Raw genomic sequence first — 24,497 nt, 5'->3', positions numbered from 1 at the left:
GTAGTCTGACTCATCTGTGTAGGTTCTCAGTCATCCAGGTCACAGTAAATGGTAAATCGACTGGTTCTTATATAGCGCTTTTCTACAAGTACACAATGTACAAGTACACAACCTGTACATTCACCCATTCACACCAGCACATTTTTCTAAGTGCTTTCTAAGTACCGTAATTGTCGGGCTATAAGCCGCTACTTTTTGCACAAGCTTTGAACCCTGCGGCTTTTAGTCAGGTGCGGCTTTTCTATGGATTGTCCATGATTTTTGTCATATCCTAAGACGATTTGTTTTGTTTGTTCCGCTGTTGTACGGCACTACGTTGCCTGGCGGAAGGGCATGTGATCAGACACACAGTATCGGGGTTCAAGAGTGGTATGTTGGTCACGTGTCCATCCACCAGGCAACATAGTGCGAAAAACAAACTTCAAAGTAGCGCTACGCATTCAGCGGGAGTCGTGGATGACGAGCGGCGATAAACTTGCGAAAAGCAAGTTATGCTCAAATCCACCGGTGGAATCTGACAGCGTGGAAAAGTGTGAAAACATCCATGATCACCAACGGATTTCGAAGGGCTGGACTGCTGCATGATGGAGAGGAGGACACTGCCACGGCCCTTCTGAGGGTGTTCGACTCTGACACTGACAACGAGGATTTGTTTGGTTTTGAAAGTGACAACAAAGGAAAGAAGCTGAGAGTGGATGACGAAGCCATCCTGAGCCTGTTTGTATCCGACACTGGAGAAGAGGACTTTGGTGGTTTTAGTGCGCAGGAAGATGGTGGTGAATGACTGACTTTTCTTCTTGTTGAAGCCGTGTCACTGCACTTGAGCCTAAAAGGTAGTCCGAATCTATTTTTCTGGTGTGCTGTAGGCTACTGTTATGTACTACATGTGCAAATATGTACCCATAACTTGTTTCTCAAAATATTAATAAAAGTGATGTCTCCAAACAGCCATCTCTTTCCTGACAATTCCCTTTGTGCATATTCTCTTACATATGATAAGTCAACATTGAAACACCTGCGGCTTTTGGTCAGGTGCGGCTAATGTATGTACAAAACAGGATTTTCCCCTGATTTTAGCTTGTGCGGCTAATATTCAGGTGCGCTTTGTAGTCCGGGAAATACGGTAACATTCACACACACATACTCCGATGGATGCATCAGAGAGCAATTTGGGGTTAGTGTCTTGCCCAAGGATATTTGGCATGCAGACAGGGGAAGCCAGGGATTGAACCACCAACCTTCCGATCAGTAGATGACCCGCTCTACCACCTGAGCTAAAGCCTCTTTAGACAGTAGTCTGTTTCTATAATGCTCTGAGCACGCACACACACACACACACACACACACACACACACACACACACACACACACACACACACACACACACACTAGTTATATCTATGTAGCTTACCTTTACAGCTACCAGCATCTTGTCCTTAGTGGGACTCAGGTTGTAACACTCAGCCAGGAACACCTTACCGAAGGCTCCCTCACCAAGCTCTCTTTTCAGAATTATGTCCCGTCGCTTAATATGCTGAACATCTGAAAAAGAAAGAGATAAGGAGGAAATGAGTTTTCAGCCATTATTATTACTACAAAACAGCCACTCAAATGAAACCTCCCAAGTATTCATTCCCGCTGCTTATGTTTGATTGCCACCTGTTGGCTACAATTTACATCATGAAGTTGAATAAAACTGCAAAACTTATGAATAGATCTACTTTAAACTAATCAAACAGAAGATTACTGAAACTGTTCTCTGTGGATGATCTAAAATAGTTTTGGGTTTGTTTTTTTTACATGTGTTTTATGGATTAAAAAAAAGAAGATTTTTTTCATTTGAACACACTGTTTTGGGATTTAGCACAAGTGGATTTTATTTACAACAGATATTTTTCCTGCCTGTAGCAGTGAATGACACATTTTCAGGGACTAAAATGGGCTTCGATTACACCTTAATATTATATCTCAAATAGCGTATATTTATGCAAGGAATTATTTTAATATAAATTTATGTGATTATATGGCTGCTTGGTAATTAGTACAGTTACTGTCATTAAGGAGGAAGTTATCTAAGACACACACACTGAAAACTGTTCCACCACTGGGTCACAATTAATGCCACTGTAATATACCATGGGACTCATCATCATTGAGTTTCTTACACACAGCTGCTACCACAGCTGAGGAAGGTGATGGCAGCAGAGTAAGTGCATATCATAATAATCATCGGAATAAAATGATAATAAAGATAACATTGTTACATACACAATCAATGAGTTTCATGACTGAATAACACTTAGTGGAATTATTCAAAAACATCAGCATCAAGTTTTTATTTAACAGTGAACCAGTTTATTGGCATTTGACCATTTAATGTCAGGGGTATAAGGCCTTTTGTGGCGTCTCTTGTCCCTGCCTCTAATGCTCAGAAATGTGTGAAGCTCTGCTCCACCAGAACCATATCAAGTGCAAAGCACAGTTTGCCTTAGTGAATCATTGTAAGATTCATTTAAATATTCTCCTCTCAAAATTTGTGTGTGTATGTGTGTGTGTGAGAGACAGAATCTGAATACCTGCATCTGAACAGTTCCCTCATTTTCAAGGGGAAGCTATTCAGAGACAAATATATCAGACTAAATCCACCTCTATTTTAAGTCCATATTGATATTTTTTTAAGAGCACAGTAATCGAACTGTTAACAATGAGTACACAGTGAATGCTGTGATTGCAGCCATTCCCCAACTCTCTGTGAGTGGTACTCATGGCGACTAATCAATGGTCTCCGATCAATGATCAGTGGTCTGATCAATGGTTGTTGATCAATGGTCATGACAATTTGGATATTAATGATCAAAGACCTGACCTCACAGCCCAATGTTCATTCAGTGGGCTTGTTTCAGTTATTGTGCAAATGTACTATTTATAAGGTTGGGGGAAACTGCAGTCAGCTGAGACTGAAGAAGTCACTTGGATGACTGTCAAAGCGCACTTCTCTCACTGAAAACGTTTCGTCCAGATGAACAGAATCAAGCTTCTGGCATTTACTTACCTGGTTGATTGAGCATGCATCAAGACATTAGTTATTATTAATCTCTGGTTCTATTTCACAACATGTCTTTGTCCTCCCCTCGTCCCCAAATGGTCACGCCAGATGGACTCACTTCCCTGAGCCTTGTTCTGCAACCAGTTCTTCCTGTTAAAAGGGACTTTTTCTATCCCCAAGTGCTTACTCATAGGGGGTCGTCTGATTGTTGGGTTTCCTCTGTCTTTACCTTACAATATAAAATACTCCAAGAGTGTTGTTGTGAATCAGTGCTATATAGGTAAAACTGAAGTGAATCGAACTGAAAACTGAATACATGTTTTCACTTACAGGTGGTAGGTTTGTTGCAGTTGTGGCCATGTCTGAAGTACTGTGGGTTCTCTATAACAGGAATTCTAGTCATTCCAATCACCACTGCAGCTGGTCCAGCATCCAGTGTACAGGGGCTAATGATCCCATGGTTAACATGATGAAGGGGACTGGCAGAGTCTTCCTCACCACTTATCACTGCCACCGGACCTACAAAGACACAGATGGAGTGTTTAGATTGGATGAATATCTCTATACAGTCAGTCACTAACTGTTTCTAAGTCTAGGACACTTCCTCAAATATTTCCTGTTATTATAAGAAGAGTCTCTGAAACAAAGGGATGTGATGCAAGGGTAAAAGCAGAGTTTCTTCATTGATTAAGTGTGACTTATCCTCCTGAGAACCGAGGAAAAAAGTATCTTTCAGTTCAACGGTTTTTATGCGCTACAGAGGACACAATGAATAGGCTGTGTTTTAGGACGATATTGCTAACCTTAACAATCAGTCATAACAATCAATCAACAAACTAGAATCCAAACAGCTTGTACTTCAAAGCCAGTTCAAGATATACTTTATGTCACAAACATGACAAATATAAAAATAAGGCAAACATGAATTATATTGTTGTCTTAGTGACAGTAGTTGTTTAAAGTGCTTTAATTCTCTCTGTTGACAGTAGACTGTGGGATATTTAGTAGTGAGGACATTTCATAGTTGGACTTGCACAGGTGGCATCCTTTCACAGTATCATGGAAATTACTGAGCTCCTGAGAGCGACCCATTCTTTCACAAATGTTTGCAAAAGCAGTCTGGATGCCAAGGTGCTTGATTTTATACACCTGTGGCAGTGGAAGTTATTGGAACTTCTGAATTCAGTGATTCAGATGGGTGAGTGAATAATTTTGTCAGTACTACAGCTTTGTCTTATCTGCCTTATTAGCAATCCTACTAAGTTGTCACACAAAGCTGGGCTGACCTGTTTACTCAGTAGGTCAGTCCAGAGTTTTTATGTATCTGTGCTGCCCAGAGGACTGTATTACGAAGCAGGATTTCACCTTATCTCTGTAACTTCAGGGTTAACCCTGGGTTTTTTGCACTATGAAGGTGGATGATTACTTATCGAAGTACAATCTCCATAGTAACATGCACTGCAGATTCGAGATCAACTGATTTGAAATCACTACCTACTGACTTCAAATAATTTCAGCCTCATCTTCACTCAAATATTTGGATCTCTATCGCAGATATCAGTGTAAACAATTACAATATAACAAATGACGCAGCTAGACTGCTGTATCATTTTTTGTTTTTTATGATTAAGGTTTGGCTGTGAGTTCACTTCCTGACCTTTAAGAACATTTAAGTTCGAAACTGTTTATCCTTTATTAGATAATTTAGTCATAGTTGCCAAAAAAGGCTGTACGCTCACGAAAAAGTGAGTGTACAGCCACAGACGGACTATATAAAGATGGCTAAAACACTCAGAGCCTTTTCACTGGCTTGGGTGGGAAACTCAGAGAAAACACTCAGTTGTCACAGCAACAAACTCATTGTGATGCTGGTTGCTGCTTTGTGCCTTGAATGTTACAGCAGTGTTGGCAAACTGCAAACATGACATTCTTTGAAGAAATGAACTGAATAAAAAAAAGAATATATGATTAATCCACAGATGAGTATAGTTTTAACATGTGCAGCTTGTTAAAGTGGGGGCGGCTAAAATTTAATCCCTCAGACACAATGAAAAAGAACCCTCTCAATACAATAAAGTTACAATTCAGATATTTTGTAAGTTAAGAATTGTCCACCAACATGTTAAACCTAAATCTACATTTTATTATCTAAACCCTGAACTACAAATGCACCGAACTAAATAAATATATGCCTAATAGTTTTTCATAATTAATTTTCATATAGATTTTCTGCATGTAGTACAGCCTCGATTCAATTTCACTCCCAGAAGACCTACAGTGGGGCAAAAAAGTATTTAGTCAGCCACCGATTGTGCAAGTTCCCCCACTTAAAATGATGACAGAGGTCAGTAATTTGCACCAGAGGTACACTTCAACTGTGAGAGACAGAATGTGAAAAAAAAATCCATGAATCCACATGGTAGGATTTGTAAAGAATTTATTCGTAAATCAGGGTGGAAAATAAGTATTTGGTCACCTCAAACAAGGAAAATCTCTGGCTCTCACAGACCTGTAACGTCTTCTGTAAGAAGCTTTTCTGTCCCCCACTCGTTACCTGTATGAATGGCACCTGTTTGAACTCATCATCTGTATAAAAGACACCTGTCCACAGCCTCAAACAGTCAGACTCCAAACTCCGCCATGGCCAAGACCAAAGAGCTTTCGAAGGACACCAGGAAAAGTATTGTAGACCTGCACCAGACTGGGAAGAGTGAATCTACAATAGGCAAGCAGCTTGGTGTGAAAAAATCAACTGTGGGAGCAATCATCAGAAAATGGAAGACATACAAGACCACTGATAATCTCCCTCGATCTGGGGCTCCACGCAAGATCTCATCCCGTGGGGTCAAAATGATCATGAGAACGGTGAGCAAAGATCCCAGAACCACACGGGGGGACCTGGTGAATGACCTGCAGAGAGCTGGGACCAAAGTAACAAAGGTCACCATCAGTAACACACTACAACGGCAGGGAATCAAATCCCGCAGTGCCAGACGTGTTCCGCTGCTGAAGCCAGTGCATGTCCAGGCCCGTCTGAAGTTTGCCAGAGAGCACATGGATGATACAGCAGAGGATTGGGAGAATGTCATGTGGTCAGATGAAACCAAAGTAGAACTTTTTGGTATAAACTCAACTCGTCGTGTTTGGAGGAAGAAGAATACTGAGTTGCATCCCAAGAACACCATACCTACTGTGAAGCATGGGGGTGGAAACATCATGCTATGGGGCTGTTTTTCTGCCAAGGGGACAGGACGACTGATCCGTGTTAAGGACAGAATGAATGGGGCCATGTATCGTGAGATTTTGAGCCAAAACCTCCTTCCATCAGTGAGAACTTTGAAGATGAAACGAGGCTGGGTCTTCCAACATGACAATGATCCAAAACACACCGCCCGGGCAACAAAGGAGTGGCTCCGTAAGAAGCATTTGAAAGTCCTGGAGTGGCCTAGCCAGTCTCCAGACCTCAACCCCATAGAAAATCTGTGGCGGGAGTTGAAAGTCCGTGTTGCTCGGCGACAGCCCCAAAACATCACTGCTCTCGAGAAGATCTGCATGGAGGAATGGGCCAAAATACCAGCTACTGTGTGTGCAAACCTGGTAAAGACCTATAGTAAACGTTTGACCTCTGTTATTGCCAACAAAGGTTATGTTACAAAGTATTGAGTTGTATTTTTGTTATTGACCAAATACTTATTTTCCACCCTGATTTACGAATAAATTCTTTACAAATCCTACCATGTGGATTCATGGATTTTTTTTTCACATTCTGTCTCTCACAGTTGAAGTGTACCTCTGGTGCAAATTACTGACCTCTGTCATCATTTTAGGTGGGGGAACTTGCACAATCGGTGGCTGACTAAATACTTTTTTGCCCCACTGTATATGACTATATGCATCAGACAGACAGATGTAGAAAGACAGACCGTAGCTCAATGGGGGGAGAGCATGGTATCATTCAAGGTTTACAGTAGAATAAAACAACTAAAAAAAGGTCATACTAAAGAATGGACTGGATTGACCAAGGACCATAACAAATTCAATTACAGACATTTTTTATTCTCCTAAGAACACAACAATCCTATTGGAACCAAAAGGAGAGTACAGTGACATAAAGATGCCAATGTTCTTTCTTAGAAGAAACCAGAGAGTTTCTCCCAAAAAGAGTCTCTGAGGAGCAGGATTTATGAAGCCCTAATGGAATCATCCCTTTTTTATTCTTTTACAAACCATGCATTTGGAGCAATGGAAGTGAACAGTGACACAATATCAGTACACTTCATCTCACTGTAAGCTAAATGTCTTCAAAATGTGAGCGTGCATGCACGTGAACAGCCAGATGGTTCATATTGGGTTTCTGTGTGTTCATGGCCATTAAAACATAGTTTCTCTAGGGCTTCACTCAGGCCACACTGATCACACTGAGGGCCGGACATAGGTCACTGATGTATTTTAATGTAAAGTAAAATTGGCATCTCATTTATCATCTCATTCTCTCACCCCAACCGGTCACAGCAGATGGCCGCCCCTCCCTGAGCCTGGTTCTGCCGGAGGTTTCTTCCTGTTAAAAGGAAGTTTTTCCTTCCCACTGTCGCCAAAGTGCTTGCTCATAGGGGGTCATATGATTGTTGGGTTTTTCTCTGTATCTATGATGCGCCTTGAGGCGACTTTTGTTGTGATTTGGCGCTATATAAATAAAATTGAATTGAATGTACTCTCCTAACAATCTCTTTTCATAATCTATATCAATTAGATACAATTAATTATGCTTTGTAACAATTAGTTACGAAATTATTAATGCTGTTTGCCATTCACTGGCTGTAATTTTTAGCAATTTTTTTTGTCAAATGTTGAATAATTCTTCTTTTAAATCCTTTGAGATACAGATGATGACGATTGGTTGGATTCATCCTTTCTATGTCATTTTAATCTGTAGACCATCAGGATCAGCTGTGAGTTTCTTAGTGTATTTTGGTGATTTCTTATTGTCCTCCATTAAGTTGGAAAGAATCATTGTGTTGGGGAGTTTAAATTTTCATGTTGATTACAGCTTGTGCTCCATAGCTTCAATAGCTCCATAGCCCAAGTAACATCCACTAAAACAGCTCTCTGTGGAGACTACGAAACAACTGTAATCTAACTACACTGCAGTACAGCAATGTGAAGATGAAGTGATACACTCAGTATTTCTCTGTTGATGAGAAATTGTCCCTATAAGTATCACAGTTAATGGTCACCCATCACTGAGCTCTGACCTGTGTGCATACTGTCAAAGCTAATAATTATCATAATAACTGCAACTATGGGGTTTCTCATTTGTGTAAGAACATCATCACCTTAAGTACTTCAACTCATTTTACCTCAGAGAGCACAGGGTATCTTTGCAACTCCAATATTTAACAGCCTTTAGTTTTATTAAGAATGAACCTACACACAAGTCACAACGTGATTGTGCCTTCTGCAAGGTGAAACACCATTTTTTTGTCAGTTTCTCTTCAGAAAAAGCTGCCTGACAGCAGTTTCAGGATAGAAAACATTCATCTAATTGGGCTTTTGTTGCCTCTCTCTTTTACACCTTTGTGAAACCCTTTAAATTAAAAATGTAAAAGCTGCACTTCAATCACATCTCAATTGTTCGATTTATGGATTGGGTTGGTGCACAGAAGAAATAAAAATTGTCTAGTAACTTTAATTCTCATCAAGACACTAAAAAGAAAATTTGGTTTGAACTGAAGCACATAAACTCTCCAACCAAACAGAGTGACAATGTGAAACTGAGAAAAATCCAAGCTTGACTCATCATGCCTGGACCTTTTCCCACTCTAATCCCTTTTGAATCCACTGATATGAGTCAGGCTGGTAAACATGAGCATTCTGTGGACAGTTTACTTTCACTATTTCTAGATTTGATATGTGCAAACACCCACCTCTAGATACCACCTCATGATGGCAGTGTGTGAGTTGACATGCTGTAGCTTTAAACCTCTGTTCTGCTGCAGACACTCAGCTAGGACTGTGTACTGCTGCACGGCAAAGACCACATGCTACTCAGTGTACCCGTTCCACCCATACTGCATGCCAGTAGCATGCTTCTCTTTGTTGATTTTTTTTATAGTCAAGTTTTCACCACTAGTGTCTCCCCATTTATTTTCAATGTAACATTTTGATTTCAATTCAATTCAGTTTTATTTACATAGCGCCAAATCACAGCAACAGTTGCTTGAAGGTACTTTACATTGTTAGGTATAGACCCTACAATAATACAGAGCACGTTTCTAATTGCTTCTCAGAATAACAATAGGGAGAATAAATTATGGATGGAAACATCTGTTTCCCAATATTTCCAAGGAATTGTACTGCTTTTGTACACACTTGTGACATTTAGCAAGCTAAAAATCCCAATATCTTTGCCATCAGCAGTATAGCTAATCAAATAACATACAACACAACGTATCACTTAGTCTTGCAATATGTTATCATAATCAGTTCATATAGATTTAAAACAGAATGCTGTGCTGGTTGTTCCTTACTAGTCAGTAAATAATATAAAATAAAAGTCTTATCCAACCAAAAAAATGATTTCATCACAGCATGCATCAAGTGACAAAGAGGGAAAAGAAAGATGCTGTAGAGGTCAAAGGTGAAAAAAAGTCCAGACTGGCCAAACAGTCAAACTGTTTTTTTGGCACTTTGTTGTCTCCTATGTGTTTTTCTATTGTTCCTCCATTTGGTCTTGATTGCACTTGTATTGCTTGCATAGTATAGTACCATGTTTGCATAGTATGTCACAAATATTATCTGCAATTTTCTGCAGTCCACCACACAAGAGGTGTGGACTCGAGTCACATGACTTGGACTCGAGTCAGACTCGAGTCATTAATTTTATGACTTTAGACTTGACTTGAAAAAATGTTCTAAGACTTGTGACTTGACTTGGACTTTTACACCAATGACTTGGGACTTGAATTGGACTTGAACCGGTTTACTTGAAAAGACTTGATATTTCACCCCAAATATAAAATTTAACATGCATATTATATAGAGATTGAAAATGTGACGTCATTCACGGGTAGAACCGCAAAGGATTCTGGGAACTCGTGGCAAGCGGTACTAGCGCACGCAGGCTTTCAATTAAAATCAGTTAACAGCGATAAAAAGAAACACAAAAATGTCAAGAAGCTGTTGTATTATTAACTGCAATAGCCGGTCGCATGACAGCCACGGGAAGCCGACGGGTAAAGAGATCGGTTGTTATCGGATTACGTCGTTGAAGAGAAATTGTTCGAGCCATGTTTCCGAAGTAACAAAGACGCGACGGATGGCCTGGATTGCAGCCATTCAAAGACCAAATATAACGTCCCAGAACACTCCAGCTCACAGGTTAGTCTGCTCCAAGCATTTACACGAAGGTCAGTGTTTTTTAGTAGTTAATGCGTCATTTTCATAACATAATTGGTGATATAGGTTACAAGCAAGTCTGGCGCTGAACAGAAATTGTCGCGCTATGCTCCTTTTATTGTTTATTGTGCATAAATAGTGAATTGTCCTGACACAATATTGCGTTTCGCTTCTGTTATTATGGTACATTGACAAAAACATATACTTTTATTCACAGGATAAAACAGTTGTTTTGTATCACTAATTGCCCAGTACGATTACAGCATACAGTATTATTGTCACTGCTACATTTCTGTGATGCTACCAGAAATTATTTCCACTACTAATTAATTACCGTTGAGCTCAAAGGTCCTATTAATAAACGGTTAACGAATGTGTATTTATGACGACGATTTGTGAGACTGGTAAACTTATGATACGTACGATGGTCTTTCTTCTACACGGTGCATTTCAAGGTCCTGCACCCATCCGTCGGTAAACTGTACCTGGGCTTGTTGCAGTGACCTGAAGTTACTAAACTTCATGAGTGTATGCACTCACTCCAAGAACCGTATGATTATAAATATGCATATAAATATGCTACGATGAGATAGCTGACTTCATCTAACTAGCAAATGTTGTCCAGGCTACGTTGGTGATGCAGTTTTTTTTTAATGATATTTTAAAAAAAAATCATTTATTTATGTATGATATTTTTGTCATGCGATTTTAAAGCCGGTCCTACAACCGCATCCAAGAATAACATGCAGCTTATCTCAGAACTGTCGGTGAAAATTATTCTTGGAGCTAGGTTTAATTGAGCTGCATTTTAAAGAGGTGCAATTTCACAATTTGTGTATATTTTCTAAGTTCACTATTTTGTCATGTGTTGAGAAAAACACAGATTTAAAAATTACATGGTCTAATATTTACATTTAGCATAACTGCAACATTTTTTTTCGTTTTTTTTTAAAGACTCGAAAGGACTTGAAATTCAAAATTTCAGACTTGTGACTTTACTCGGACTTTTACACCAGTGACTTGAGACTCGACTCTGACTTGCCTGACATTACTTGAGACTTGAGGATAAAGACTTGAGACTTACTTGAGACTTGCAAAACAATGACTTGGTCCCACCTCTGCACCACACTATATACTCATATGAGTGTGTGCACACAATGAAAAAACGAGCAAAGCAGATTTCACACTTCTAATATTTCCTTCTAAGGATTCAGTTCAATTTTATTTCTATAGTGCAGATTTAGAACGACTACAATCAGCACTGTGAGCTCCTCTTTCTGCTGCCCACCTTCATATAAGTCACACATGTGATTTTTATTCCAGATCAAAGACAGAGCAGAAAGACTAAAAATACATTCGCTCTTACCTTTCATGCCAAACTTGGATCGTCCACCATACTTGTTGATGAGAAGAAAGAGAACCACCAGCATTAAACTTAGGGCAAATCCTGCCAGGCCCACTGCTATGGATACCTGTAAATCACATGAAGTCTAAACGTCACAGTCACACAGTTTCACGGCATTGAATTGAAAGTACCTGACTTCTAAAGTATTTTCAGGAGCGAGGACTCAGTATCTTTAGACCCACAAACATCACAAAATACTGTCTTCAGCAGGCAGTAATATTTGAACTAGTAAGATTTTTAAGTTCTAAAACCAAATGGTGAAGAATCCCTAGATATGAGGGTCGTCAGCCCACTATCAATCATGGGCCTCACCACATGCCAAGGTGTGAAAAAAGCTGTGGGTCATTATCAGCAGAGGTTTCGGGTGAAACGATTGGGAGACCTTAGCTCACCCTATTATTTGACCCACTGAAATCACCTGATGCAAGATGTGAATGGCAGTTGAGATGCCTGGGAAGGGGTCTAAAAACTGCACTGTAGGCGGCAGACAGTTTCTCTTACCCCAAAAGTATCTTCCTCCGGTATGTGAGTCTCTGCAGTTGGAATTACTGTAAGAAAAACAAAAAATGTTAGTTTGTTTTCCCAGGCAGAGGTAAAGTACAGGTGCATCTCTTAGTTGTTGGGTGTCGCTGGTTAGTGTTTGGGGCAACATAACTGACTTGTTTTAGGCGGTGGCATCTTATTCCACTCACCTTTCTCTGTGGGTCCTTTAAGAAAAAGAAAGAAATCACACATTATTAACAAATTCTTGCAGTTTTGCTTGATATGATTTCTGCTGCTGAACAGTTTCGTTTGTTGAATGTTTTTTTTCATAATGTTAGACAAAACAACAAAAAATAATACATGCAACAATTCAACTCAATTCAGTTTGATTTGTATACTGCTAAATCACAACAGTAATTTCCTCATGGGGCTTTTTATTGTGAGATGAGGGACCCTACAATAATACAGAGAAAACAGAGGAAAAACCCACCTATGAGATAAACCCTTTGAACAAGCACTTTGGTGACATTGGGAAGGAAAACATCCCCTTTATCAGGAAGAAACCTCAAACAGAACCAGGCTCATTGGAGGAGCAACTATCTGTCACGGCCTGCATTACTCCATATTAAACCTTGGTGTGTGAAGAGGGGTCTGTAATTACATAAACAAGCACCACTTCATCTTCAGCATATGAGTTATTTGCTCTAAGGTGTGTGTTTAAGAGTTATACCAATGATTCAAGTACTGGTAGAGTTTCCCAGAGGAACCACAGTATGGAGTCTTACACAGTGAAGATGTAAAACTATTAGTAATATAATTTACCTCTGTGGGAGTCGAGTTCAGGAAGCTGTTCTGTATTGTGTTAGCACATGACACTCAAGTTGACAGTGAGGGAATTATATCCTTAAATTTAGTTAGACCACTTTCAGAAAGACATTTACTGCAATGAAATTTATTCCCAAATAATCTGTAATCTATTATTGTAAATGTTATTAGCGTTAGTAAGGAATTAGTTAGGGCTTGACCCCGAATCCTCAGCTGCAATAGCTCTAGGCTGATGATGCCTTGAGTGTTTCAGCTTTTTCACTCACTTTGTGTTTATGCACCTCTCTGAATTCAACGATTATTATTTATTAACAATCCCTGACTCTTTTCCGCAGTGTGTCTTTGTCTTCCTCCCCTCACACGGCAGATGGCTGCCAGTTCTGTAAGCCTGATTCTGCTGAAGGTTTCTTCCTGTTACAAGGGAGTTTTTCTTTCCCACCATCACTAAAGTGCTTGCTCATAGTGGGGTCAAATGATTGTTGGGCTTTTCATTGTATTGTTTTTTGTTATTTTTTTTAAAGGAAAACAAATGAAATGGAAAACTACATAATTTCCCCTAGTGATCAATAAAGTATTCTGATTGTGATAATGTATTGATGGATAATAAAACTCACCATAATCGTAATCATCTATAAAAGAAAGAGAAGAGAAAAAGTGATGATTGGAAAAGATCCTCTGTAAGGCATACTCTACAAAGGAATCTGATCAAACAACCAACGGCATCACTTCAAAGAAAGCAGGTGTAAATGACTGAAAACTGAAAATGTGAAAAATTTGGAAATAAATAACACTACTAAGAAGCTTATCATATCCTGTATGACTTTTCTAATTTCTCCGCATCTAATTTACACTTAGGCTAAATATAAGCATTATTTCACAACTACATCCAGTACTAACACAGGGCGATGATTAGAGCATGTTTTGTTTTATAAGAAAACTGTGACACTGAGTCAAACCGAATGCTAAATCATGACAGTGTGCTTGATCGGAATCTCTGATAAAGCACAGGGAACTAAAATGTTCCTTTAGCAGAAACTTGTTGTTTTGTTTTTTTTTTACTTTTTCCTGCAAAGGTTCTAAACAAAACTGAAAACTGAGCTTGAAAGCAGCAGAATAATGCAGTGGTTCCTTGTGGTACAAGGCTAAATTAGACCGGGAACATTTCATGTTTTGTTTGTTTGAATATTACTTTTAATGTGGCAAAGCAGTTTTTGAGTTTCATTATTGCCATTGTTTAACATTCGATCAACATGCAGACTAATAATTCAGGGTCATGTTCAAAAGTAAAGACTTTTCCTTGATTCAGACAACTGATACATTTGAAACTTCCATGTTCACTTTAACAGGGGGCACTTGCAAGAGTGGGACCCTATGGTGCTGTAGCCCAAAAAGGTTGCGTAACTTTTACAGGATAAACATTCTTCTTGTTCTAGTTTGTGAAAGATTTTGATAAAATAGAAATGGCATGGAACACATCTGCAATGATACATGTAGATTTCTCTCTGGACTGGCAGAAATGGATGACATTTAAACCTTTTAAGAAAGGGACTGGAAAATGTGCTCCAGCTACAAGAGGATCCCATTCCTCAGCCTCCCTAGGTAGATCTATGCCAGACGGAGAACCGTGGTTTGACTTCCAGCCAATACTAAGATGGTTTGCAGCTCATCTGAACTGGCAGGAAAAAGAATTAGGAACTCGACATTCAAAGCCACGGCTCTCAATCAGAAAAGGATGGAGTGCCCACTCAAAATGTACTGCCCTTTCTCTGAGTCTTGTTCAAAAGTAAGGGGAAACTGGAGCAGGTGACTGACAGATTGATGTAGTGCCGACAGCGATGCAGGTGCTGTGGTGAAGACACAGCTGGGGTGAAGGCAAAGCTTTTGATTTACTTTAGTATAACTCTAAATGATTGAACTTACCAAAAGGCTTTTCCAGGAAGTGCCCATACACAGTACTGGTGACTATGCCCAGGTAGTTTCTGGCCTCCAGAGTATAATTGCCATTATTGTGGTGTGTTGGGTTTTTAAAGGTTAGGCATCCCTCTATGTAGTCCAGGTAAATATCCATGTCAGGACGCACATACTCAGTGTGGGAAATTTCCTACATTGTGAAGAAATGACAAGGATTGATGTGAAAGAGATCAGCTACAGCCCTGAAAACTTATGTGCATGATACAGTATACAGAGCTCTGTAACATTTCTTCTAAGACTTTGTAGAAATCTTTACTTTAAAAGTAAGTTTAATATTTTTTTCTAAAACCCTAGTAGTTATTGTTGGTAGTTAACAAAGCAGGTTTTTTCTTAAACCAAACAGCAAATAGTAGTCCCTCAGAAATGTAATGATAAAGCTAGATAGAAGTCTAAATAAAATATATTAATAAGCTGATAACAATGGATGATATTTGATATTAATTGAAATTCATCTTCCCCTATGTTCCAAACATTGCCCTTTTGGCTGTTTTGAGGTAATGATGTGAAGAAAATGACATGGAAACAGTTATGGTAGCTTCTGTGTAACATTTGGACTGTTAAACAAACCTTTTCTCCTGCATTTCATAAAATAGAACAACATATCTAGCATTTGCTAATTCATATTGCATTACGATTCAGTGGACCCAAATTGTATTTTTATGTTTAGTGTCAGTCACCTCCTGTTTTTAAACTCTAACTGCAATGCCACATACATACTAGCACAGTTGTTTCCAGGATCTTTCAAAGGACTTGTCACTTGGGGAAACAGCAACAAGTCTGAGGGGTGCCACAGGAAATATGAATATTTAATCAGAAATAACTTTTCTTCTTCTGTCAGCTGCTCCCTTTAGAAGTCACAGCAGATCAACTGCCTCCATCTATTCTTATTTCTAGAATCCTCCTCTGTCACACCAACCCTCTGCTTGTCCTCCTCCACTTGATCCATGAAAGTTCCCTGTACCCCTCATCTGCACATATCCAAACTATTTCAGTCTTGCCTCAAAACCTGAACTGTCCCACTCATATGCTCAGTTCTAATCCTATCTCATCCCCATTTAGGATTACAAAAAACAAATTTAGCATTTCTATGGTACATGAAACAAACCAAAAAACTAAAATTTGAAAGGACTATTTTCAACTTTATATAATCCATAGTAAGGTTATTATAATTACCAAAATAAACCTTGGATAACTACAATTGTAAGTGGAATTGAAGCTTTACAGACAATATGTTTCTAATAAATGGTTGCTGAGTTACTTTCAACCTAAACCAGTCACAACCTCGCAGTACTTGTATTAGAGTTGATGAGTATGTCTTTTTTTTTTTTATTAATATTTACCTCTTCCCAGTGGCATTTACCCAACAATTTACTATAATGTACTGAGTAAATACTAACTAAGGGGCTGTAAATGTAACCGCTTTTTTGATGAGCACAGAAATTCAGTTTTTTCATAAATGACATTTCCTTTTACAGAAAGTAACAAGTACACAACACATTTTTATCAAACAAAATTAAAAAAAAATAGTGCACAATAGATTTACGAGCATGAAATTAAAAATATACCTTATCTTGATAGAACCATCGTAAGACTGGGTGGGGTGAACCACGAACGGTAAACTCAATGCACGTGTCATGGCGGCGTTCTGGCTCCTTCAGCCTAATAATGGTGGGAGGAACTTAAGAGACAAAGAGGACAAAGAATAAAGAAAAAAATGTAAACAATCTGCACTTGTATAGCACATGTTAACAGGTACTCACCTGCTTAAGTTAAAATTAAACCAAAGAAAGAAGTAAACTATTTTTGTGTTTCCCATATAAACTTGATCGTTTTTACTGTCAAAAAACCTTAAAACACTGAAATGTGCACTTCTAAAATTGCATTGGATTTCCTTTCAGGTTTAAGGTTTTTAAGGTTTTAAAGTAGCAGTTTTAAAAAAAAGATTGAGAAAAACTGAATGATTTTGGCTGTCTTGTAGAAAGCAACAAAATGACAGAAGTATTTCTACCCTTTCTACCACCTGATCTGCTTGTGTCAGAAATTAAATCCCACTTCACCATCAGCCTCCAGAAAGTCTCATCAAAGCAAACTACACATCAGGACAAATTTAAAGGGTATTTGCATGTGGACAAAACTTCAAGTATGAAATTATTTTTATAGGTATTTTAAATAATTTTGCCTTTAACAACACCAAGATAGCGGATAGACAGTGCAGCAAGTTCCACAGCCAGACTCGACTCATGTTCATTACATGTTCTTTATGATTTGGTCAGTTGGCCATAGCTGGTATAATTTTTTCTATAAACTAATACTGAGTAAATTACATAAACCAGTTTACCTTTGTAACATTTTCTGTTTTAGTACCAATAATAATCCTCTACAGGGAGTGCAGAATTATTAGGCAAGTTGTATTTTTGAGGAATAATTTTATTATTGAACAACAACCATGTTCTCAATGAACCCAAAAAACTCATTAATATCAAAGCTGAATGTTTTTGGAAGTAGTTTTTAGTTTGTTTTTAGTTTTAGCTATTTTAGGGGGATATCTGTGTGTGCAGGTGACTATTACTGTGCATAATTATTAGGCAACTTAACAAAAAACAAATATATACCCATTTCAATTATTTATTTTTACCAGTGAAACCAATATAACATCTCCACATTCACAAATATACATTTCTGACATTCAAAAACAAAACAAAAACAAATCAGCGACCAATATAGCCACCTTTCTTTGCAAGGACACTCAAAAGCCTGCCATCCATGGATTCTGTCAGTGTTTTGATCTGTTCACCATCAACATTGCGTGCAGCAGCAACCACAGCCTCCCAGACACTGTTCAGAGAGGTGTACTGTTTTCCCTCCTTGTAAATCTCACATTTGATGATGGACCACAGGTTCTCAATGGGGTTCAGATCAGGTGAACAAGGAGGCCATGTCATTAGTTTTTCTTCTTTTATACCCTTTCTTGCCAGCCACGCTGTGGAGTACTTGGACGCGTGTGATGGAGCATTGTCCTGCATGAAAATCATGTTTTTCTTGAAGGATGCAGACTTCTTCCTGTACCACTGCTTGAAGAAGGTGTCTTCCAGAAACTGGCAGTAGGACTGGGAGTTGAGCTTGACTCCATCCTCAACCCGAAAAGGCCCCACAAGCTCATCTTTGATGATACCAGCCCAAACCAGTACTCCACCTCCACCTTGCTGGCGTCTGAGTCGGACTGGAGCTCTCTGCCCTTTACCAATCCAGCCACGGGCCCATCCATCTGGCCCATCAAGACTCACTCTCATTTCATCAGTCCATAAAACCTTAGAAAAACCAGTCTTGAGATATTTCTTGGCCCAGTCTTGACGTTTCAGCTTGTGTGTCTTGTTCAGTGGTGGTCGTCTTTCAGCCTTTCTTACCTTGGCCATGTCTCTGAGTATTGCACACCTTGTGCTTTTGGGCACTCCAGTGATGTTGCAGCTCTGAAATATGGCCAAACTGGTGGCAAGTGGCATCTTGGCAGCTGCACGCTTGACTTTTCTCAGTTCATGGGCAGTTATTTTGCGCCTTGGTTTTTCCACACGCTTCTTGCGACCCTGTTGACTATTTTGAATGAAACGCTTGATTGTTCGATGATCACGCTTCAGAAGCTTTGCAATTTTGAGACTGCTGCATCCCTCTGCTAAGATGATTGCACATTTGACTATTTTGGCCTAATAATTCTGCACTTCCTGTATGCTCCTCCTCATGGATCCCTTTGTGTGTAACTATGCTTGTGTATGGGATGAACTTGAACTTAAACATGCTTACATCTAGTGCTAAATTTATACATCATCAGGAACACAGTGGAGATGTCTCAAGAGGTGATAATATTAGATGATGTTTTTCTAGATGTACTGAGTTTATATAGCTGTTACCTTGGACAGGTCTCCATTAAAAAGGGTTTTGATGTCAGTGGGACTTCCGAGTTAAACAAAGTTTATTATAATAATAACAATAATAATGATAAAAATAACAACAAATATCATTATACATAAATGGATGATTGTATATAGATATTTAAAGCTGTAATGAACACATTAAAAAAAGAAAAAAGAAAAAAAAAAAAGCTTGAATGGTAATGGTAAATGGACTGGTCATGTCCCCGGGTTTCTACCAAGTATTTTGAGTTTTTGTTTTGGGCTCATAATTTATTTCTTTCAAATTTAGTTCTGCATTATTTAGTCTTGAGTATAGCTCTTGCTAGTGCCTCTGTGTTTTGTTTCTAGTTCCTTGTTTAACTGTGTTAATTCCCCTTTGTGTCCAGTCTGTCCTGTCCTGAAGTCAGTCTCATTTCTGTATTCCTTTTCATCTCTAGGGCGTGTCCTTGTCCTAAAGCTTTTCTACTCTACCTGAGTAATCGAAGTGTTTTATAGAACATACCTCATTCACCGATTCATACAAGCACTTCTTTTTATTCATTCACACAGATTAATACACATATTAACACATTAATGGATGCATTGGAGAGCAACTTGGGGTTAGTATCTTGCCCAAGGACACTTTTGCATGTAGACTAGATTAGACTATAGCTACCCCAGTAAATGGGTGAAATATTGTGGGTAATCCCTAAATACCTGAAAATACCTGGAAATTGGAGCAATACAAAAATTTATTAAAAAAAATGAATACATACAAAATAAAAACTATATGGTCAGAGGTCCCAGGCAGCTCAGCAGAGTGAGCCCAAGCAAGTCAGGAAATTTAATAAATATATAGATCTCTGTATAATGGAGACCTTCCTCACTTTTAATGGTTACTAAGAATAGCATTACACAGATGTTTAGACTGGAATCACACAGCTGTCTTGATCAAAGGGAGGATGACCCAGTGCATGACCCCTGCCAAAAAAGCCCCCACACTATGCTGGGAGACAGCTTATTGGATGCTTTGCATTTGCTGCCCCCTCATGGGGTTATTCAGACTGGTCCAGATCAATATACTACAATAACCTGCTGTTGATACAGATGAGGGAAAAAAATCTACTGCAGCTTAAAAAAATAATTATGCAACTTATTTCCAGGTGAGTCATCTCCCTGTATTACTGCATTGTTAACCCTGAACTCGGTTTCTCCACCTGCCAGATCCCACTTTAAACACTGCTAAATAATAATAGAAATAAAAAATAACCAAAATAGTTATAGTATACATCACAAAAACAAGTGGTCTTTCGGCAGTTGAACACAGCCTCTACAACACTTAGTGTGGGACTAGGTACCAAGAATAGAATAGAATAGAATTCAACTTTATTGTCATTGCACATGTCACAAGTACAAGGCAACGAAATGCAGTTTGCATCCATCCAGAAGTGCCACTTCTGGACTGGCAGAAAACAAAACCACACTGTAAGAAAATGAAGTCAACATGTAGTGATCATGAGCTGGCCGTGATGTTTCTAAACAAGAAATGTAAGAAACTGAGATTCCGTTCCATCCAATTCTGAGGAGAAGCAGCAGCAGGGAGACTGGTTTGATCCAGGAGTTAAAGCTGTATAATGGCTTTTATACATATTTCAGGATGTCAGTGGGATAGTTTGAGCTCTTGCTGGCAGAGTTGGGACCACATCTAAGGAGGCAGTGAAATCCTTTTAGAGTGCCCACTGACCCAGAGCAGCATCTACTGTAGCTGTGGGTCTGAGATTAAATAGGATTACTCTACTATTTCCCAAATCATTTTTTTTATCAGTACTGGTTCTGAAAATTTAAAAAGAATCGAGCTTGGTTTGAAAACATAAATTCCGCCAGTTACACGGTTGGTGTAAACAGCTGCATTAAGAATAGTTGAGTCTGAAAACCAGTTTTAACACATAAAATATGTCCACTGATTTTACATGTCTGTTGTGCATAGGCCTTTATTGCTATAATATTCTTGCAGCCGCTTCAGTCCTTTACAATCCAAGGCCTACCCTACAATCTCAAACACAGCTGCAACATATTAGTCACTGTGTGACATTATTTAGCCCTCTGCATATACCCTTGGCTGCAATAAACCTTAAACACCACTAGTATGCACTCAAAGAAGACAAATGATACCACAGTAATTTCTCCCTGCAATATTCTAAGATTTGCACAAACATTAACCTAAGTACAAAGAAGCAGCTATCTAATAACGCTAATATATTATATACTACTATATACTAATACTTATAAATATTGATTCAAGACAATTACAAAATTTGGCAGCTAAAATAGAACTAAAACAAAAATAGATGTAAAGTCAAAATTTTAACAATGAATTTGTCAGCTCCCATCTTTAACTAGTTATTACTATTATTAATCTCTTCCACAGTATTTCAGTCACTTAACTGCCTCATAGAAATCTCAAAGACAATCTCATAGAGTAAAGCTAGAGTTTTAATTTATGAGTGCATCTTACTAAGATTTATATATTTAAAAGAAGAGAGCTTAAAATGGATACAGTAGCCAACTCACATTTCCACAACTATTTATAATGCTACTTTTCACAGTTTTCATGGAGTGCAGTTTTGTGTATAACGTTGTGTCTGTGGTGTCTACTTACAGTGAACAGTTAGCTGAACTGAAGCATTGGTCATGCCCACTATGTTGGTGGCAGTGCATACTAATAGGAAGTTGTTGTCATCTCTGCTTACATTGACCAAGGTTATGTTGATGGAGTGAATAGTATTGTCGTAGACTCTAGCCTGGAGGGACAACAAGATAAAATAAACAAGCATAAGCAACAAAAATATGGTCCAATAGAAACATTGATTGTTTAGAGGATGTCATGGTCCTGGGCCATGTTGGCCCAGCATTCTCAGTTTTCATGCATCTTGTATTTTTCTTTATTTATGCCTTGGTTTCCAGGTTGTCCTGTTAAAATGTTCCTTATTTGATTACCCCCTGTGTGCCCCTCTGTGTATCTGTGAGCCCTCATTTCCCCTCCTTGTGTTTCATTCAATGTTTTCCCCAGCCCGTTATGTCTGGTCTCTCTCTCCCCTCCTGTCTGCACCTCTGTGCACTTCCTGTTTTACTTTGTCAGTCTCCCATCAGTGTTGTTTACTCCTGCCATGTCTTGTTATAATTATCAGTGTCACCTGTGTTCCCCGTGTGCTCCTACTTCCCTCGTTAACCCTCTGAGTATTTATGTCCGCGTCTCCCTCAGTTCAGTGTCGCGTTCTCCCTCATGACTGTGTGCCCCTCCGTGTGTTTCCTCGTGAGTCAGTTCCTTTATGACTCCCCAGTTTAGTTTCATATTATTTTGTATCGCCTTAACTTCCATCAGCAATAAAGCTGTATTTTGAGTTCAGTCCTGTTCTCCCGTGAGTTTGCGCTTGGGTCCTCATCCTGCCTGCACACAGCCTAAATATGACAGAGGAAGCAATTAATGAACTATACTCAGCAAGACCAATCGAAGAGAAACGGTCTCAGCGGTTAGTTATACTTTTATTTATGAAGAAATTCATCGCTAGTTTAAAAACACACAGCTCAACAGAGTTCTTAATCTGAAGAAAGAAACTTGGTCTTGTTCCAGTTTTCCTCTATCAGTGACGAGTAGTAAGATGTCTTTTCTTTACTAAGGTTTTTTTTTTTTTTTAAAAACTTAGAGTAACAAAACATTTTTAATAAATATCTACTAAATTAGGGAAACACTTTCGAGCTACTGGGTTATCTGTTTTAAGGAGTGCGTTTGAGAATTATACTACAACTCAAACCTCTCTGATTTGTTTCTTTATCTGAGTAGTCATGGTATCCAGCATCATACGCAGTGAGGATGCTCACTATGTGGCAGTGAGTGGTCTCCAGCTCCACTGCAGAGTGGGCGTGGTGAAGCTGGAGAAGTGATGGCCGGAAAGTTGTGGGGAGCAAGAGCACAAGTTTTGGAGTGTAGCTGCACTAAATAAATGGAAAAATTGCAGTACTAAGCTGAGCACCAGATGCAATGTCCTGGAGACGCTGGTCGGTCAGTCTGGGTCCTCTTCACGGCTGCCCTCCCCAGGCCTGTGAGAGATGTTGCACCGGATGGGGGCAGAGGATGATCCCCAGACATTCCTCGACTTGTTACAGGACATGAAAGAGGAATGCCAATAGCCTACAGAGGAGTGGTCACTATGGCTATTGCTGCTCTTGTTGCGGGAGGACCAGATGGCTGCCCTAAGCTTGGCACCAGCTTCGAGAAGGAGCTTCCCTGTTGCATGCAAAGCCATCCTGGACCACCTGGGCCTCTCTCTGGAAAATCACCGCCAGTTTTCCAAAACAGCAAGATGGCAGCAGGCTTGCTGGCTATGACGGCTGGTTCGTTCTCAACTTCACAGAGCTCACCAGCCCCCCAAAAGGGTGCCCCGGGTCTGGTTCGGTAGACGGGGCAGTGTTAGGTGGCATATGTGTTGGTGAAGAAGGCTCTCTGTGGGGAACCCTTGCTCTAAACCCCTGATTCTATTGATTATGGTAAATTTAAAACTTGTCAAAAATGGTCATTAAAAAAGGAGGGTTTTTTGTTATATGATCAGGTTTTATGTCCTATCCCAGGACAAGATCAGAATGCGATTAAACTTGTGAGTAAGCTTATTTTAATTTTGAGGACAGCCTGTTGACTCAAATATTAAATTAAAAGTAGTCTTGAGGCAGTTATTTCAAGCTTCTACATGATTGTTAAAATCAACTCCCATAAAAAACAGGCAAGTGATTGAGCTACAACAATTAGTTGTTGTAGCTTTGTTAATTAACCCCTTCATATCAGTAGCTAAAGCTAACTTTTAAAATAAATCCAAAGAGTACAGTGGTCTCTTTCTAGTAATAATTATGTCAATAAATGATACCAAGAAGACATAGAAAAGCTATTTATGAAGGAACGTCCTGCTGCCATTTGGTATCAATTTACGGAATGCCGTCATTTCAAGCCTAGGATTAGTCCGTTCTCTGTGAAGTTGTGAATTTGTGCATGCCCTCCCTACCTCTTGTGCATTGATGGAGTGCAAGCCAGTGACAGGCCAATCCACTTCAGGTAATGGTGAACCAGAGCCATTACAGATTGCCGTTACTTGATCACCTTCGACAACTGTGAGGTTGCTGTGGCTGACGCTGATATCTGGTAGGTCTGAGAAGGGAATACAGAGAAGGAGAAAGAGAAAAATATGTTATCCTATGTTCCTCCTTCTTAAAGTATGTATTCACCAAAGTCGTTTCCATCCTTTTCACAAAACCCACCATCATCTGAACAATCTCTCCGTAACACCATACCTACCTAATACCTCCTCATCACCTCTGTTCCCTTCAGCTACAGGTCTATTAAAGTCTGCTGTAATCACTGCTCTCTCCACCCTGGGGATGCTCTACCACTGAGATTCAAACTGAAACTGATCTGATACCACCCCAAAGAGATTTTTTTTTT

At 39.2% G+C, this 24,497-nt stretch overlaps 1 protein-coding gene across 1 annotated transcript in view; it reads right to left on the bottom strand.

The window, feature by feature from the left end:
- Positions 1 to 24,497, bottom strand: part of LOC102306739 (NT-3 growth factor receptor) — a gene marked incomplete in the record, with an annotated part of 98,298 nt that overhangs the window by 18,510 nt on the left and 55,291 nt on the right. The window contains 10 exon segments of the mRNA XM_014337191.2: positions 1,412 to 1,542; positions 3,377 to 3,565; positions 11,808 to 11,913; positions 12,348 to 12,394; positions 12,539 to 12,553; positions 13,769 to 13,783; positions 15,075 to 15,255; positions 16,691 to 16,803; positions 21,669 to 21,810; positions 24,061 to 24,203. Coding sequence (XP_014192677.1) covers positions 1,412 to 1,542; positions 3,377 to 3,565; positions 11,808 to 11,913; positions 12,348 to 12,394; positions 12,539 to 12,553; positions 13,769 to 13,783; positions 15,075 to 15,255; positions 16,691 to 16,803; positions 21,669 to 21,810; positions 24,061 to 24,203 — 1,082 coding nt within the window.

The sequence above is a fragment of the Haplochromis burtoni genome, unplaced genomic scaffold (genome assembly GCF_018398535.1).
Source record: "Haplochromis burtoni strain Fernald_Lab_line unplaced genomic scaffold, NCSU_Asbu1 Contig_169, whole genome shotgun sequence".
Classification (NCBI taxonomy): Eukaryota; Metazoa; Chordata; class Actinopteri; order Cichliformes; family Cichlidae; genus Haplochromis; species Haplochromis burtoni.
This window is presented reverse-complemented; position numbering and strand designations above follow the sequence as displayed.